This window comes from Suricata suricatta, chromosome 6 (assembly GCF_006229205.1).
Source record: "Suricata suricatta isolate VVHF042 chromosome 6, meerkat_22Aug2017_6uvM2_HiC, whole genome shotgun sequence".
Classification (NCBI taxonomy): Eukaryota; Metazoa; Chordata; class Mammalia; order Carnivora; family Herpestidae; genus Suricata; species Suricata suricatta.
The window spans coordinates 29,801,237-29,814,008 of NC_043705.1; the positions used below are offsets into that span (position 1 = coordinate 29,801,237).

At 48.0% G+C, this 12,772-nt stretch overlaps 3 protein-coding genes across 8 annotated transcripts in view; 1 reads left to right on the forward strand and 2 right to left on the reverse strand.

Annotated features, from left to right (window-relative positions):
* DNAJC18 (DnaJ heat shock protein family (Hsp40) member C18) overlaps positions 1–685 on the reverse strand; it is a 27,625-nt gene extending 26,940 nt beyond the window's left edge. For both annotated transcript variants that reach the window (XM_029942018.1, XM_029942017.1), the window contains exon 1: positions 577–685. In XM_029942018.1, the coding sequence (XP_029797878.1) occupies positions 577–583 (7 nt within the window). In that variant the 5' untranslated portion in view covers positions 584–685. The remainder of the gene's footprint in view (positions 1–576) is intronic.
* The window catches only part of SMIM33 (small integral membrane protein 33), a 24,020-nt gene that overhangs the window by 456 nt on the left and 10,792 nt on the right, over positions 1–12,772 (forward strand). The window lies entirely within an intron of this gene.
* ECSCR (endothelial cell surface expressed chemotaxis and apoptosis regulator) lies at positions 2,885–12,525 on the reverse strand. Of its 5 annotated transcripts, none has more exons than XM_029942020.1 (9): positions 12,412–12,525; positions 8,385–8,429; positions 8,039–8,089; positions 6,976–7,110; positions 5,415–5,528; positions 4,917–5,015; positions 4,641–4,677; positions 3,391–3,487; positions 2,885–3,221 (listed from the first exon to the last, which is right to left on the reverse strand). In XM_029942020.1, exons 1-9 carry the CDS (start codon positions 12,470–12,472, stop codon positions 3,213–3,215), a joined length of 648 nt encoding a protein of 215 aa, XP_029797880.1. In that variant the 5' UTR covers positions 12,473–12,525; the 3' UTR covers positions 2,885–3,212. The 5 variants fall into 5 exon arrangements, with proteins under 5 accessions (XP_029797880.1, XP_029797879.1, XP_029797882.1 ...); XM_029942019.1 differs by having other exon boundaries at positions 6,976–7,113; XM_029942022.1 differs by lacking the exon at positions 8,039–8,089.

Sequence of the window (12,772 nt, forward strand, 5' to 3'; positions counted from 1 at the left end):
GTATGATTGAGATGCTGCCCCATCTACCCCTGGAAGAAAGCTACTGAGTAAAGATCCCTCTGTCCAACTGGGCCTCTGTGCCTGAGTTGATTTGTCAGTTGCCCTCCCATAAGATGGGGCAAGAAGCAAAAGAAAGACACTTTACAGTAACCTCCCCACCCCACCACCTGTTCCTGCTTTGAGACCGTCTAATCCTGTGTTAGTATAGGGAGGAAGCTATCTTATAAATGGCCACCATCCTGTTGTCTAGACATCAAGGAAGAGGCACTGTCTCAGGGAAGCTGCAAGGGTTGCAGAAGGCTGCACTCAGATTTCCTATCAGAGGTGGGATCTTGTATTTGCATAAATAGTAGGATCCTCCAGCAGAACTCCCTCTGATATAGTTTGCTGGAGAACGGGATTCAGCATTAAGTGCATTTATCCTTGAAACCTTCTCAAAAGATAGCTAATTAACAACAGGAAAATCAACATGGCTAATGTAGTCCAGCAGTGTCAGTTTCATGGTAAAAGCCATGCAATCTCATATTAATACCAGTTCACCTCCTCTCCCCCACATATAAATATCTTATGACTAACCGCTCATATTTGAAGGACATTGTCCAGAGTCAGGGGAAAGTTTGTGGCCTTAGAACAGAGACATCCACTGAGTTACCTAGACTCATGTTCTTGACTTAATTAGTCCAGTATGATAAGCAGCTGAATTAAGTGGCCATGGCAGCCAGAATCACAGTAACAATTCCAACAGAACCCAGTACATCTAGATATTGTTATGTCATCTGGAGAGTTCTATCCCAATGATGGAGTTTTTTGTACTGGACCTGGCTAGGAAGTCATGGGCTTTTTGGAATGTGGCTTAAAAATATATATCTGAGCTATTTTTTTTAATGCTGTAGTATTTTTTAAAAATGCTGTAGTATTGCTGTCATGGGTTGGAAATAGACTCTAAGACTCTGAGATTTGCATGCTGAAGGTGTACTGGTGACTGCTCTTGGGAAGAAGAGCTGTGAGGAGCAAGGAAAGCAGGACTGCGCGGAGGGGAAAGTTGGGGGAAGAGGTTCATGTCCTCATGCCACCCCACCAACCAGTCATCAACCAGCTGTGAGCTCTGGGCAGTGAACACTCCTAACAGCTGGAAAAATAGTGCCCTGATCTTGAAGTGGGACCAGAATGGTGTTACTCCATATTGTCTGCTGCAGTTGCCAACTAATACTTTTACTTCCCAAGTATCTCCACACTTACTATTCCATTTTACCTACCAAGTAGTTACCAAGGCCCAGGTAGGAATCATTCTTCCCTTAACACACAGGGAAATCTAAGTCCAAAGAGTGTAGAAGACTTGCTCAGACTCACCTAAGACTTGTCTCTGGCTTTCACCCGAAGTGATCTCTACTCAAAAGAGTGTGTTCATTTTTTCTTACATCTAGAGTTTATAGAACTGTAGAATATGAGAAGCAGAAAAGATAGTGAAGGCCAAGTAGTCCAGCCACCTTGGTTTAAAAGTAAGAAAACAGGCTGGGAGATGGGAAGTTGATTGTGCCCAAGTCAAGTTGCAAGTGTGTTTGTACAGCCCAGCCTAGATTTCCTGCATTCAAGAGGCAATTTTTAGGACCTCCAATGTGCTGGGCACAGTGTGCCAAATAGGAGCTATAGACATGAATAGATTTCAAGCCTTGTCCTAAAACATTTTAGAATCCAGTAGATTTCTTCAGTCCACTTAAATCGTTGCAATGAAACAGAGTGAAACATTTTCTTCCAGGCTTTCTCTCTCATATCATTTTGCTGAGTCTAAATCCAGAAGAAAATAGCATATCATTGCTTCAGAATGGGTAATCTGTGTTCTCTTCATTTTGTGATTTGCCAGCTAGCAGGTATCTAGAAAGTTAACCACACAAAGGCACCTGGGTGATTCAGTCGGGTAAGCCCGTAAGCATCTGGCTCTTGATAACCAGTCAGGGTGTGATCTCACAGTTAATCCCCACACTGGGCTCTGTGCTGAGCAGAGCCTGCTTGGGATTCTCTTTCTCCAAATTTCTCTTTGCCTCCACTGCTCATGCACATGCTCTCGCGCTCTCTCTCTCTCTCAAAATAAATAAATAAACTAAAAAAAAAAAAAAAGAAAGTTTAACCACTCTGGGTAGACATAAACAGATGAGTCTTCCATTGAATTTCCCTAACCAAGATTCATTTCCAAACCAGGGCACAGTAGAGATTACTGAGAAAATAGGTAACTTCTTCCTCTTCTCCTTCCCTTTAAAAGACTTTACAGTGTTTTTCACCCTTTATTTCATTTCTAGGACACAAAGAAAATAGGATAAAGTGGGTGAGTTTTGGCTTATGAAGTCACAGATCTATCCTAGCTCCAAACCTCCCCCGTGTTATTCCCACAGCTTAGGACCCTACCCTGGGGCAGGCAGAGGACATTTGCCCTCATATTATTCAGCTCTCACCATGGAGTTTCCGAGTCAGAATTCACTATGCCTTTCATGTTCTAAACTTCTTTTCTGGTGATGATTGGTCATTGTTTACAGGTCCCTTTCTCTCCTCTTTATTGAAGTGATTAGTCAGTCTCCTCATTCCTATTTAATAATCTGGGTGAACTGTGGGTCATGGCTGGTTGGCTCAGCGTGTAAAGCTTAATCTCAGAGTTGTGAGTTTGAGCCCCGTGTTGGGCATGGAGTCTACTAAAAATAAAAATAATGGCAATAATAATAATCCAGATAAACAGAGGTAGACCTAACAAAATGCTCTCTTGACCTCCCAGGTTTTTCAAAGAGTTCCTTATAGGGGCAAAAACTTGGACACATGCCTTGCCTAGGAAAAGAGGCCCCAAAGATGCTAGAACCCTGTTAACAAGCACACATGAGAGCATAAACCTTAAAAGAAATTAGACTGCAGGCCAGAAAATAATTTTAATGCAAAGTAGCAAGGGCCACTCCACTTTGTCATTTTACTTGTTCTTGCTCTACAGACTCCTCCTCCCTGTGACTGAGCAGGTAGGAGGAGCAAGATATGTTTCTAGAATGGTTGCCCATATGGTAGTCTCTTCTATTGGTAGCTTGCTTCTAGATCTGAGGAATGCTAGTGTCCTGTAGGTCTTGAAGTGGGAAATAATAAAATAAGTTATTCATAGCCTCTACCAATCCCATTGCCTTCCTCGTTACGGTCACAGGGCAGCTGTGTCATCTTTGGACCCGTGGGGACCAACATAGCTTCTAAAGAACCTGCAAAATAAATACAGTATGAAAAAGGGGGACCTTGTTGGGAGTGGTGGGCTAGAGAGGAGGAGAGAGGAGCCTCGGTCTTGGAAAGTATCTATTTTCTAATAAAGGAACTAGAGCCTGAAAGTAAGAGAAGGAGGTAGAAGGGAGGAAAGAACCAAGAAAAATGTACCTTCTCTGCTGGGGGGCATCCTTTGCTGTTATTCATGTTGATATTCTTCATGGAGATCAGGGTGATGCTCTCTTTCTCCCCATTGGCTGTAGAGCAGCTAGGGGTAAGAAAGAATATGGGTCATAAACAAAGGAGCTGGAGGTCTGTGTGGTGGTCAAAGAACTGTAGGGTCAAGTATTGGAACTTTGAACCTTGTTTCTATAAACCTCTATTTTGGTGGTGGATCCTAATGACATGGGAGTGTGCTTTGAAGCCCAAAATACTGGTATTTAAATCCTACTTTTGGGGTGCCTGGGTGGCTCAGTCAGTTAAGCATCTGACTCTTGATTTCGGCTCAGGTCATGATCTCACAATTTGTGAGTTCAAGCCCCACATGGGGCTCCTCGTTGACAGCCAGGAGCCTGCTTGGGATTCTCTTTCTTTCTCTCCACCCATCCCCCTCCCCTGCTTGTGCTCTCTCTCTCTCCTTCTCTGTCTCTGTCTCTCTTTCTTTCTCTCTCTCTCTCTTGAAATAAATAAATAAACTTAAAAAAATCTTAGTTTTACTCCTTGCAACTTGTATTATCTTGACCAAGTTACAACCTCTCCAAGTCTCAATGTTCTCAAATGTACAAAATGCAATATATCCTCCTTGAAGATTGCTGCAAGGATTTGAGATAATATTATAAAATATCTACCATAGTGCCCAGCACATAAAAGATGTTCAGTAAGTATCTCTTTAGATAAGTGTTTTCTTATTTATTTATTTATTTATTTATTATTAAATGTTGATTTACTTTTGAGAGAGAGAGATAGCACAAGCAGAGGAGGGGCAGAGAGACAGAGAGAGAGGGAGACACAGAATCTACAGCAGGCTTCAGGTTCTGAGCTGTCAGCAGAGAGCCCAACTCGGGGCCCAAACCCATGAATTGTGAGTCCATGACTTGAACTGAGACACCTGGGTGCCCCCTAAGTGTTTTCTTATTTAAAGGGGTTTATTAGAATCTGAATGCCTACACTTTTCTTGAGGGGGTTATAGAGACATGGTTCTGGGGCTGAAGAGTTCCAGGTCATCTGTCACCTGATTGTTTCATTTTAGGGTCACCCCTGTCTGGCCTGCCCTTAGTCCTGGCCTCAGTGCAAGCTGTCAAGATTCCGTGTGCACTTGTATGTGTGTGTATGAAGAAGGCAGGACGTGTCAGATCTCTCTCAGAATGGGGGACTGAGATGTCTGATGGATGATTCCTCCCTTCCACCTCTGACAGTCTTACCTTTCGGATAACCCTGAACTCCCAGGTTTCTGGGGATCTGTAAAAAATCCAAAGGCACAGATTGGGGGTCACATGCTGTAACCCAGAAGACCAGCCTGTCCCTGAAGCCCACCCAAGTGGATTACCCTCCCATTTCATCAGTGGTGCACATGTGCCATTCTTTTCCTCCACTACAGGCTCAGTGTCAATCCCAAAATGTAGCTCTGGGTCCCTCAGCAAAGAGGGAAAAGTTGCGCGGGGGCGGAGGGGGCAGACCTTGAGCAGCAGGGAATGTACCTTCAGACTCCTTGGTCTTCCGACACTTAAACCTTAGACTGACCACACTCACTAGGATGATCACCACAACCACCAGGATGACAATGAAGCTGATAACACCTAAACAGGGAAAAAGGATAGGGTGAACTAGAGACAGAGGAGGGGTCAAAAGGGGGCAATAGGAGTCCAAATCCCCTTTCTGGCTAAGTGCTGTGTATATAGGCTCTGAGAGCAAAGTGAATTCCTCTTCTCTGCCTAATGAATGAGCTCTCACCCAGCTGCCCCTGGCCAGAGTGAGCCCCCCAGCCCTGCCTCACCCTCCCATAAGAACATGGAACTCAGCAGAGCCCCAAAGAGCTGATTGGAGGGAGGGGCAGGGGAGGCTCCTTCACACCATGGCCTTCTTCATCAGCCAGACCTTCCTAGAACAAATAGGTGAGATTTAAACTTGTGTTTCCAGACCCAGAGTCCATGTCAGTTCAGGGATGGTGTCTCCTGCCACCTTCTCCTCCCTCTTACCAAATGCAGCCACAGTGAGCACCGTCTCTGATGTGGGGCTGGGTAGGATGGTGGAATCTTCTCTCATCCTCAGGCTCATGGTGGCTGATGTGGGAGTAACATCTTGAGAAGCGTCTAAAGTGGAGTGGGGTTGGATGCAACAGCGAAGCAATTGGCATATGCTACCGGAGAGAGAGCGAGAGCTCTCTCTCCCACACGCCCCCTCCACTTCCCCAGGTAAAGAACTGCAGACAGAGCTCATGCCCTCCAAAAAGACTTCCTCCTTGCCACTCAGACCAGTTCTGAGGAGGATGGAGGTCAGAACTGAGTGATATGGATTCAGGTCAATTGCACTGCTGGTTGCTCATGTTACTAGCTCCAGGGGACTCCAGCTTCCCCTGTTATCTCCTCCCACCTTCCCCTTGGGGCCCATTTATATGTTCCAGAGAAAGGGAGCCAGAATGGGCAAGGTAGAGCCATCTGTGTTTTGCCAAGGGTTGAAGTGGGAGGAAAAAAGCACACTGGATGTTTGTCCCCAGGCACTAATATAACAAGACGGGCAAAGGGCACATGTTTCTGGCCTACTTAAAAGGTAGTATGATCACTTGTTTCTTCCTCCTTTTCAACTCCTTTTTTAAAAACGATTTTATTTTGTTTTTATTTAAAAATTTTTAAATGTTTTATTTATTTTTGAGAGAGAGCGCGCGCGCGCGCACACACACACACACACACACACACACACACACACACACACACACGAGAGCGTGAGGGAGGGGCAGAGTGAGGAACCAGAAGATCTGAAGCAGGTTCTGCGCTGATGCTGATAGCAGTGAGCCCAATGCAGGGCTCAAACTCACAAACTGTGAGGTTATGGCCTGAGCTGAAGTCAGATTCTCAACTGACTGAGGACCCAGGCACCTCTAAAAGAGTTTATTTTTAAATAATCTCGGGGGTTTAAACTCATAACCCTGAGATCAAGAGTCTGAAGCTCCACCGATGGAGCCAGCCAGGTGCCCCTCTTTCACTCGTTGTACTGCAGGTCTGATAGCTATTCCATTTCATTATCCACACTCTCACTGCCAAATAAGTTTGTGAGTGTAAAAAAAAAACCCCAGAGCCAAGGGTTAGGGTGAGAGAAAGGGTCAGGGTGCTCTTCATTGAGAGCATGGACAGGATATACTACTACTGCTTAGGACACCTGGGCTCCTGCCACAAAACAGCAGGGCCAGAATGGGGGCGTCCACTCCCTTCAGGCTGCTGTGTGAAACAAGAAGCGTGTAGCCTTTGCCCAACCTCTTCTGCTTCCTTTCCATCATTTTGGGTTCCACCCGTCCCTTTCCCCTCCATGGCTTTATCAGTCTCAAGTCAGGCTCCTTTTACCTTCATGGTGACCAGGCCCAAGACTCTGTCTCTACTTGCCACCAAACCTCTCTCTCTCATTCCCAAACCAGGTTGCCACTGATGTGGATCCTGGCCCAGAGATGCCTCATTGAGGGGCAGAAAGTGGGCCTCCTAAAGAGGGGGAGAAGGACCCCAACCAGTCATGACCCAGTGCTTTTCACCCCCAGCCCCAAGTACTCACTAAGTTCTGATGCCAACTTCTGTGGCTGGGACCCGGTCAGGCCCAGCAGGGCCTGGGAGTGACCATCCACAGTGCTCATGTTCTGTGTCCCGGGTTTACTGGCTGCCTCGAGGACCTGTGAGGTCTCCTCTGGAGCTGCTGTGGATAAGGAAGCATTCGTGGAGCACTCAGGGCCTTGGCCAGCATGTACACAGGGGACCCTTGTTAGTCCAAAATCCTCATTTTCTTTACTGCTCTCAATTCCAGAAGGAGCCATCCTCTCTTCCACCTTGGCCTTTACCTGTACAGTTGCCACTGCCTCAAATATACCTTAGCACCCTCTCTACCACACAGTCTCCCTCTGGCTAACTCCCTCTTGGGCCTCAGCTTCTGACACTCTAGCATGTCAGCATGTCTGAGGACACTCTAGCGTGTCTTCCCTGGCTCCCAAGTCTGAAGTGGCTGACATTTGTCCCAGTTCTTGCAGCACCTTCTTCTTCTTCTTTTTTTTTTTAACGTTTTATTTATTTTTGAAGGAGCGACACTGTAAGTGGGGCAGGGGCAGAGACAGAGGGAGACACAGAATCTGAACCAGGTTCCTGGCTCTGAGCTGTCTGCACAGAGCCTAACACAGGGCCGAACTCATGAACTGTGAGATCATGACCTGAGCTGAAGTCGGATGCTTAACTGACTGAATCAACCAGGTGCCCCTCTTGAAGCACCTTCTGCTTCTGCTCATCACAGCTCTTCCCACCCTGCTTTGTGGTTGTCAGCATGAGGTCCTGTTTACTTGTCTTCCTCCACTAGTCTGATTCCTCACTGGGCCCTCCCTGGAGGGCATCTGGATCTGAGCAGCAAAGTACCTGGGGTCTCAGTGCTGGTCAGAGGGCTTGGCCTACTGGGCTCTGAGGAAGGGCTGTCTCCTGCAGCCACAGAGTAGGGGGGAGTTGGAGGGGGGCAGGTCTAGTGACACCACACTCCCTCACCTGTTTAAGAACACTTGAGTTTCAAGCAGGTCTAAAGGGCTGGGCTGAGGGTTAGGCAGGGGGGAGGGACTGGCCCCTCAGCAGCCACACTTACTCACCTGTGTTGTAAGAAAGTGGCTCTGTGGTCAGATTTTGACTGCTGAAGGCTCCTGAAACAAATCATCTGAGGGTGAAAATCACTGCCTCCTATTGCTCTGTCTCCCTCTCTTCTCTGTAGCTGGAGTTTTCTAGTCCTCCTCCTTGTCCCACCCCAGCCATTCATTTCCCTCCTCTTTCAAGGCACATGTGACTGGGCCATGCTGAAATACATCCAGAGATGAGCTCAGCCTTGGATGTGCTGGAGCTCTGGCCACAGCACTAACCACCGGAGATCTAATGCTCCTCTCGCCCTTCCTTAGCTGCCAGGCCTAAATGCCAGAGTAGGCCCTGCGTGTTTGGTCTTACCCTGAAGGCTGGATGTCTGTATTGTCGTGGGCTGGGAGTGGTGGCCTGCAAGAGAAAGCAAAAAACACTTTGACTAGTTTGGTGAGTCTCTTGCCCAGTGTGGAGCTCACAGAAGAACCCAGGCTTTCCAAGTCTCTCATGCTAGAAGACAGACACACTCGGCAGAGGGCTGAAGGATGTGGCTCTAGCCCATAGTGCTGGCTTCCTCTAACCACGACTCAATAGCACCATCACCACCACCTCATGGCTCGGTGTCCCAGAGTCCTTTCCATCTCTTTAATCCTGTGTGGGTTTTATACCAATGTGACATGAGGCCAGGTGAAGGTTATTTCAAACTAGTGATTTGTCCAAGGACAGTGGGCCAGTGACCTGACACATCTAGATAAGGACCTGGGACTCCAGGTCTGTAGGCTGATGTTCTTTGCTACACTACCACTCAGCCATCCATTTTCCCTGTGCATACTGTCATCTTGATCCTGCCCCGAGGGAAGGGAATGGAAAGATGGGGTTGGCGTTGGTATCTGGGTTGTCTCTCCACCCCCTCCACCTGGAGGTAGGAGCTCACACAGCAAACCAGTTCTGAGGTATAGATAGGAGCCAGGGAAGCTCTAGAACAAGCGGCCAATTTTACTCTCAGAGGCAGAGGCCACTTCAGAAATGGCCGTTGTTGGCCAAACCCAGGGAGAAGCTGGTTACCGGGAGGCCCCAGTCAGAAATCCTCTTTGGCTTTTTTTTTTTTAGTTTTTTTTTTTTTAATTTAAGTAGTTTATTGTCAAATTAGTTTCCATACAACACCCAGTGCTCTTCCCCACAAGTGGCCTCCTCCAATACCACCACTTCTTTTCCCCCCTCCCCCTTCAACCCTCAGTTCGTTTTCAGCATTCAATAGTCTCTCAAGTTTTGCCTCCTTTGATCTCTCCCCAACTCTCTTTCCCTCTTCCCCTCTCCTTCGTCCTCCATTAGGTTTCTCCTATTCTCCTGTTAGACCTATGAGTGCAAACATATGGTATCTGTCCTTCTCTGCCTGACTTATTTCGCTTAGCATGACACCCTCGAGGTCCATCCACTTTCCTACAAATGGCCATATTTCATTCTTTCTCATTGCCATATAGTACTCCATTGTATGTATATACCACATCTTCTTGATCCGCTCATCAGGTGATGGACATTTAGGCTCCTTCCATGTTTTGACTATTGTAGAAAGTGCTGCTATGAACATTGGGGTGCATGTGCTCCTATGCATCAGCACTTCTGTATCCCTTGGGTAAGTCCCTAGCAGTGCTATTGCTGGGTCATAAGGGAGTTCTATGGATAGTTTTTTGAGGAACCTCTACATTGTTTTCCAGAGCAGCTGCACCAGTTTACATCCCCCTTGGCTGTTTTTTTAATGGACTTGTGTATGCCCGTGGGCCTGTGTGCAGATGTGTATGTGTGCTTGTGTACCCGTATGCACGTCCCCTGTGTGTGTGGGGGACCTGAAAGGTCAGGCTGTGTTTGCTCATTTTCCACAGTGAAATCATTCTTGAAACCTGTGAACAATATGAAAGGAAAACAACGTGGGGAAGTGGAGCCGCCCAGCTGGGTTCCCGTCCCTCTGCTGCTGGGACTGCAGCCTCTGGCCTGGCCCTTGGGCTCCCAGGCCCCTCAGCCACAGGGAAGCCCCACGCCCGGGCCTGGACGGACAGAGGCAGCTGGGTGCCAAGGCCCACACAGCCTGTGGAGGCTTACTGGACTGTTTATTTTCCTTAGTCGCTGCCCTCCTCCATGGCGCTATCACTCAATGGTATGGGATTAATTATTTCCAAGCCCAGGCTTGCTCAAATCCTGTGTTTTTTCAGGGTCACCAGTCTCTGTTAGCCCCACCTGCTCATTGGGTGGGGTGTCAGAGGGGAATTAAAATTTGTAGGTGCCTGAGACTAGAGAGAACTCTTCCCAGCTGAAAATGACCCTGGAGGAACCCTTTCAAGGCACTTCCAGAAAACACTTATCAGTTACTGATCAAGTATGTCTAAGGTACCGTCTAAGCTCTATAAAGTTATAATGTTAGCTTTTAGTGGTTAGCACCATGCACTGCCTTCCGCATATCTGAAAACAAAACTAGCATCTTGGAAGGAGTTCCAAAGTCACAAGCTCCAACTTCCACTAGCCTGTTTTCTGTCTTCTGGCCCTCTCTCCCTACCAGAACTTTCCACCACCGGTAGTTTCCTCTGTCAGCAGAAGAGGGACTTCAGACACATCTGTTTCTACAGGCCATGGTGCCTCTGACCACTGGGCAGAAGAACCCCGACCACAGAGATTTCTTTTTTTTTTTTAATTTAAAAAAAAAATCTTTATTTCATTTTGAGAGAGAGAGAGAGAGAGAGACGGAGAGTGAGCAGGGGAGGGGCAGAGAGAGGGAGACTCAGAATCCGAAGCAGTTGACAGCTCAGAGCCGCAACAAGAGGCTCAAACCACAGACTGTGAGATCATGACCTGAGCCGAAGTTGGATGCTTAACTGACTGAGCCACCCAGGTGCCCCTTGACCACAGAGATTTCTTATTTTTCTGTCTCCTCTCCCTAATTCCTACTTGCTTCATGACCTTCTAGCCTCTTCCCCTTCCACCAACCTCCTCCCCTGTTTCCCTTGGCAGCATAATTAAATAGTTGAAAATCACGGCTTTTGGAGTCTGGCAGGTTTGAGTTCAAGTTCTGACTCTACCACGAACTGTCTGACCTGGGCCTCAGTCTTCTCTTCTTTAAAGTGCAAATGACTTTCATACCTCATGAGTGGTTGTTAGGACAAGAAAACTCAAATGCTAGACTTTTTTTTGTTGTTGCCCAATTCTTTCCAACCCTCCAAGTCTCTCTGGATCCACTTCAAGTCACCTTGCTGGCCTGAATATCCTCAGAAGGGTTCGTCTAGGGAGAGAGTAAGTATGCTGAGATCTTGGGGTAAGAGATAAGGAAATTCCGGAGGCGAGTGTGGTTTATGTAGAATTTAACACAGGGCATTCTCAGCCTTGCCATTTGCCTGGAACAGTGCTGCCTCATGAGTCTTGCCTTTTAAACTCCTCCTCTGCTATTTCTACAGTTTCCACAATGGCGTAGTGTCCCAGCCCCAGATCAAGTGTGGGACTCTGCCTCCACCTCCAGGGTGGGGGGCAATTAGACTTGTACCCCCAGTCCATGGGCTTCTAGAGAAAGGTCTGACCTTTCCAGGAGACAGAGTACCAGAAGTCAGGCCCTCACACCCCCGCTGCCAAAAAAGGGCCATTCTCTCTTTCCATCCAAGCACTTTGCACTCTTTTCTGCTACACTTCAACAGAGGACTCATGGGGAGTGAGGTGGAGGTGGGGAAGGGATGGCCAAAGGGAAGTTGCTGCCCCGTGAGTCAGAATCTCCTGGATTTGTCATGGTTCCCAGCAACTGCTCCAGCACTAGAGCACCCCTGAGGAGCTGCTTCACCATTCACCAGCTAGCGGAATCCAGTCTCATAGGTGTTTCCATTCATTTCCTCTGGAGGTCATCTCATCCAGCCCCCTGGCCAAGGATGTTGTGTACATCCTCTCTGGCAAATAGTTCTTTGTCTCTATCCTGAGTCCCTCTTGCTGTGATTTGAGCTTAAAAAGTCAACATTTGGAATTCCCAGGTTGTTACTCCTCACGTGAAAGAAGAAAAAGGATCACCTATAAAGCCCCACGTGCAGTTTCGTGCTAGAACCCCCTGGAAGGAGCTTTCCGGCCACAGTCTCATACCAAGACAGTCAATTCCCACATTTCGGGACACGAGCCTCTATGGGGGCCCCAGTTCACCCTGGAACTTTTCCCACAAAAGTATTTAACCACATATCTACTTTACCTTTGCCTGGTAATGGCCCCCCACCCCCCAATTCAGCTGGTTCCCTTCATGAGATGGCTCTGGAATTTCCCTTGGGCACAGGCCTGGATGGAGAGCATGTGAGGCATACATTGTGAAGGAGGAACAGGAGCCCAGGACTGCCTGCCGCCAGAGAGGAACTGCTGAAGCGGAGTGGTAGATGCCTCTTACCTTGGAGTAGGTGGAAGCCGAGGATCACCCAGCACAGCTGTGTTGCTCCAACCGTCCCCATGTCAGCTGGGTCTGTGGCGGGCAGGCAGCCGCTCCACGCTGGCTCTGTCCATAGTGGAGAAGAGAGAGGGAGTGCTGGGGCGGGGTGAGGGGTGGGGGCTGGCTCTCCAGCAGCTTCCTGTCAAAGAATAGAAGGAAACAGATTGGGACTGGCTCCAGGGGCCCTAGTCAGCCCGGCAGCCCAGATGAGGATGTAAGGCTGAAGCAGCCGCCGTTCTGCCTGGGGGGGTCTGTGGGGCAGAGCCAGAGCCACTCTGGTGCCCTCCAGTGCCTTTATACAAAGATCAGTGATGACAAAGTG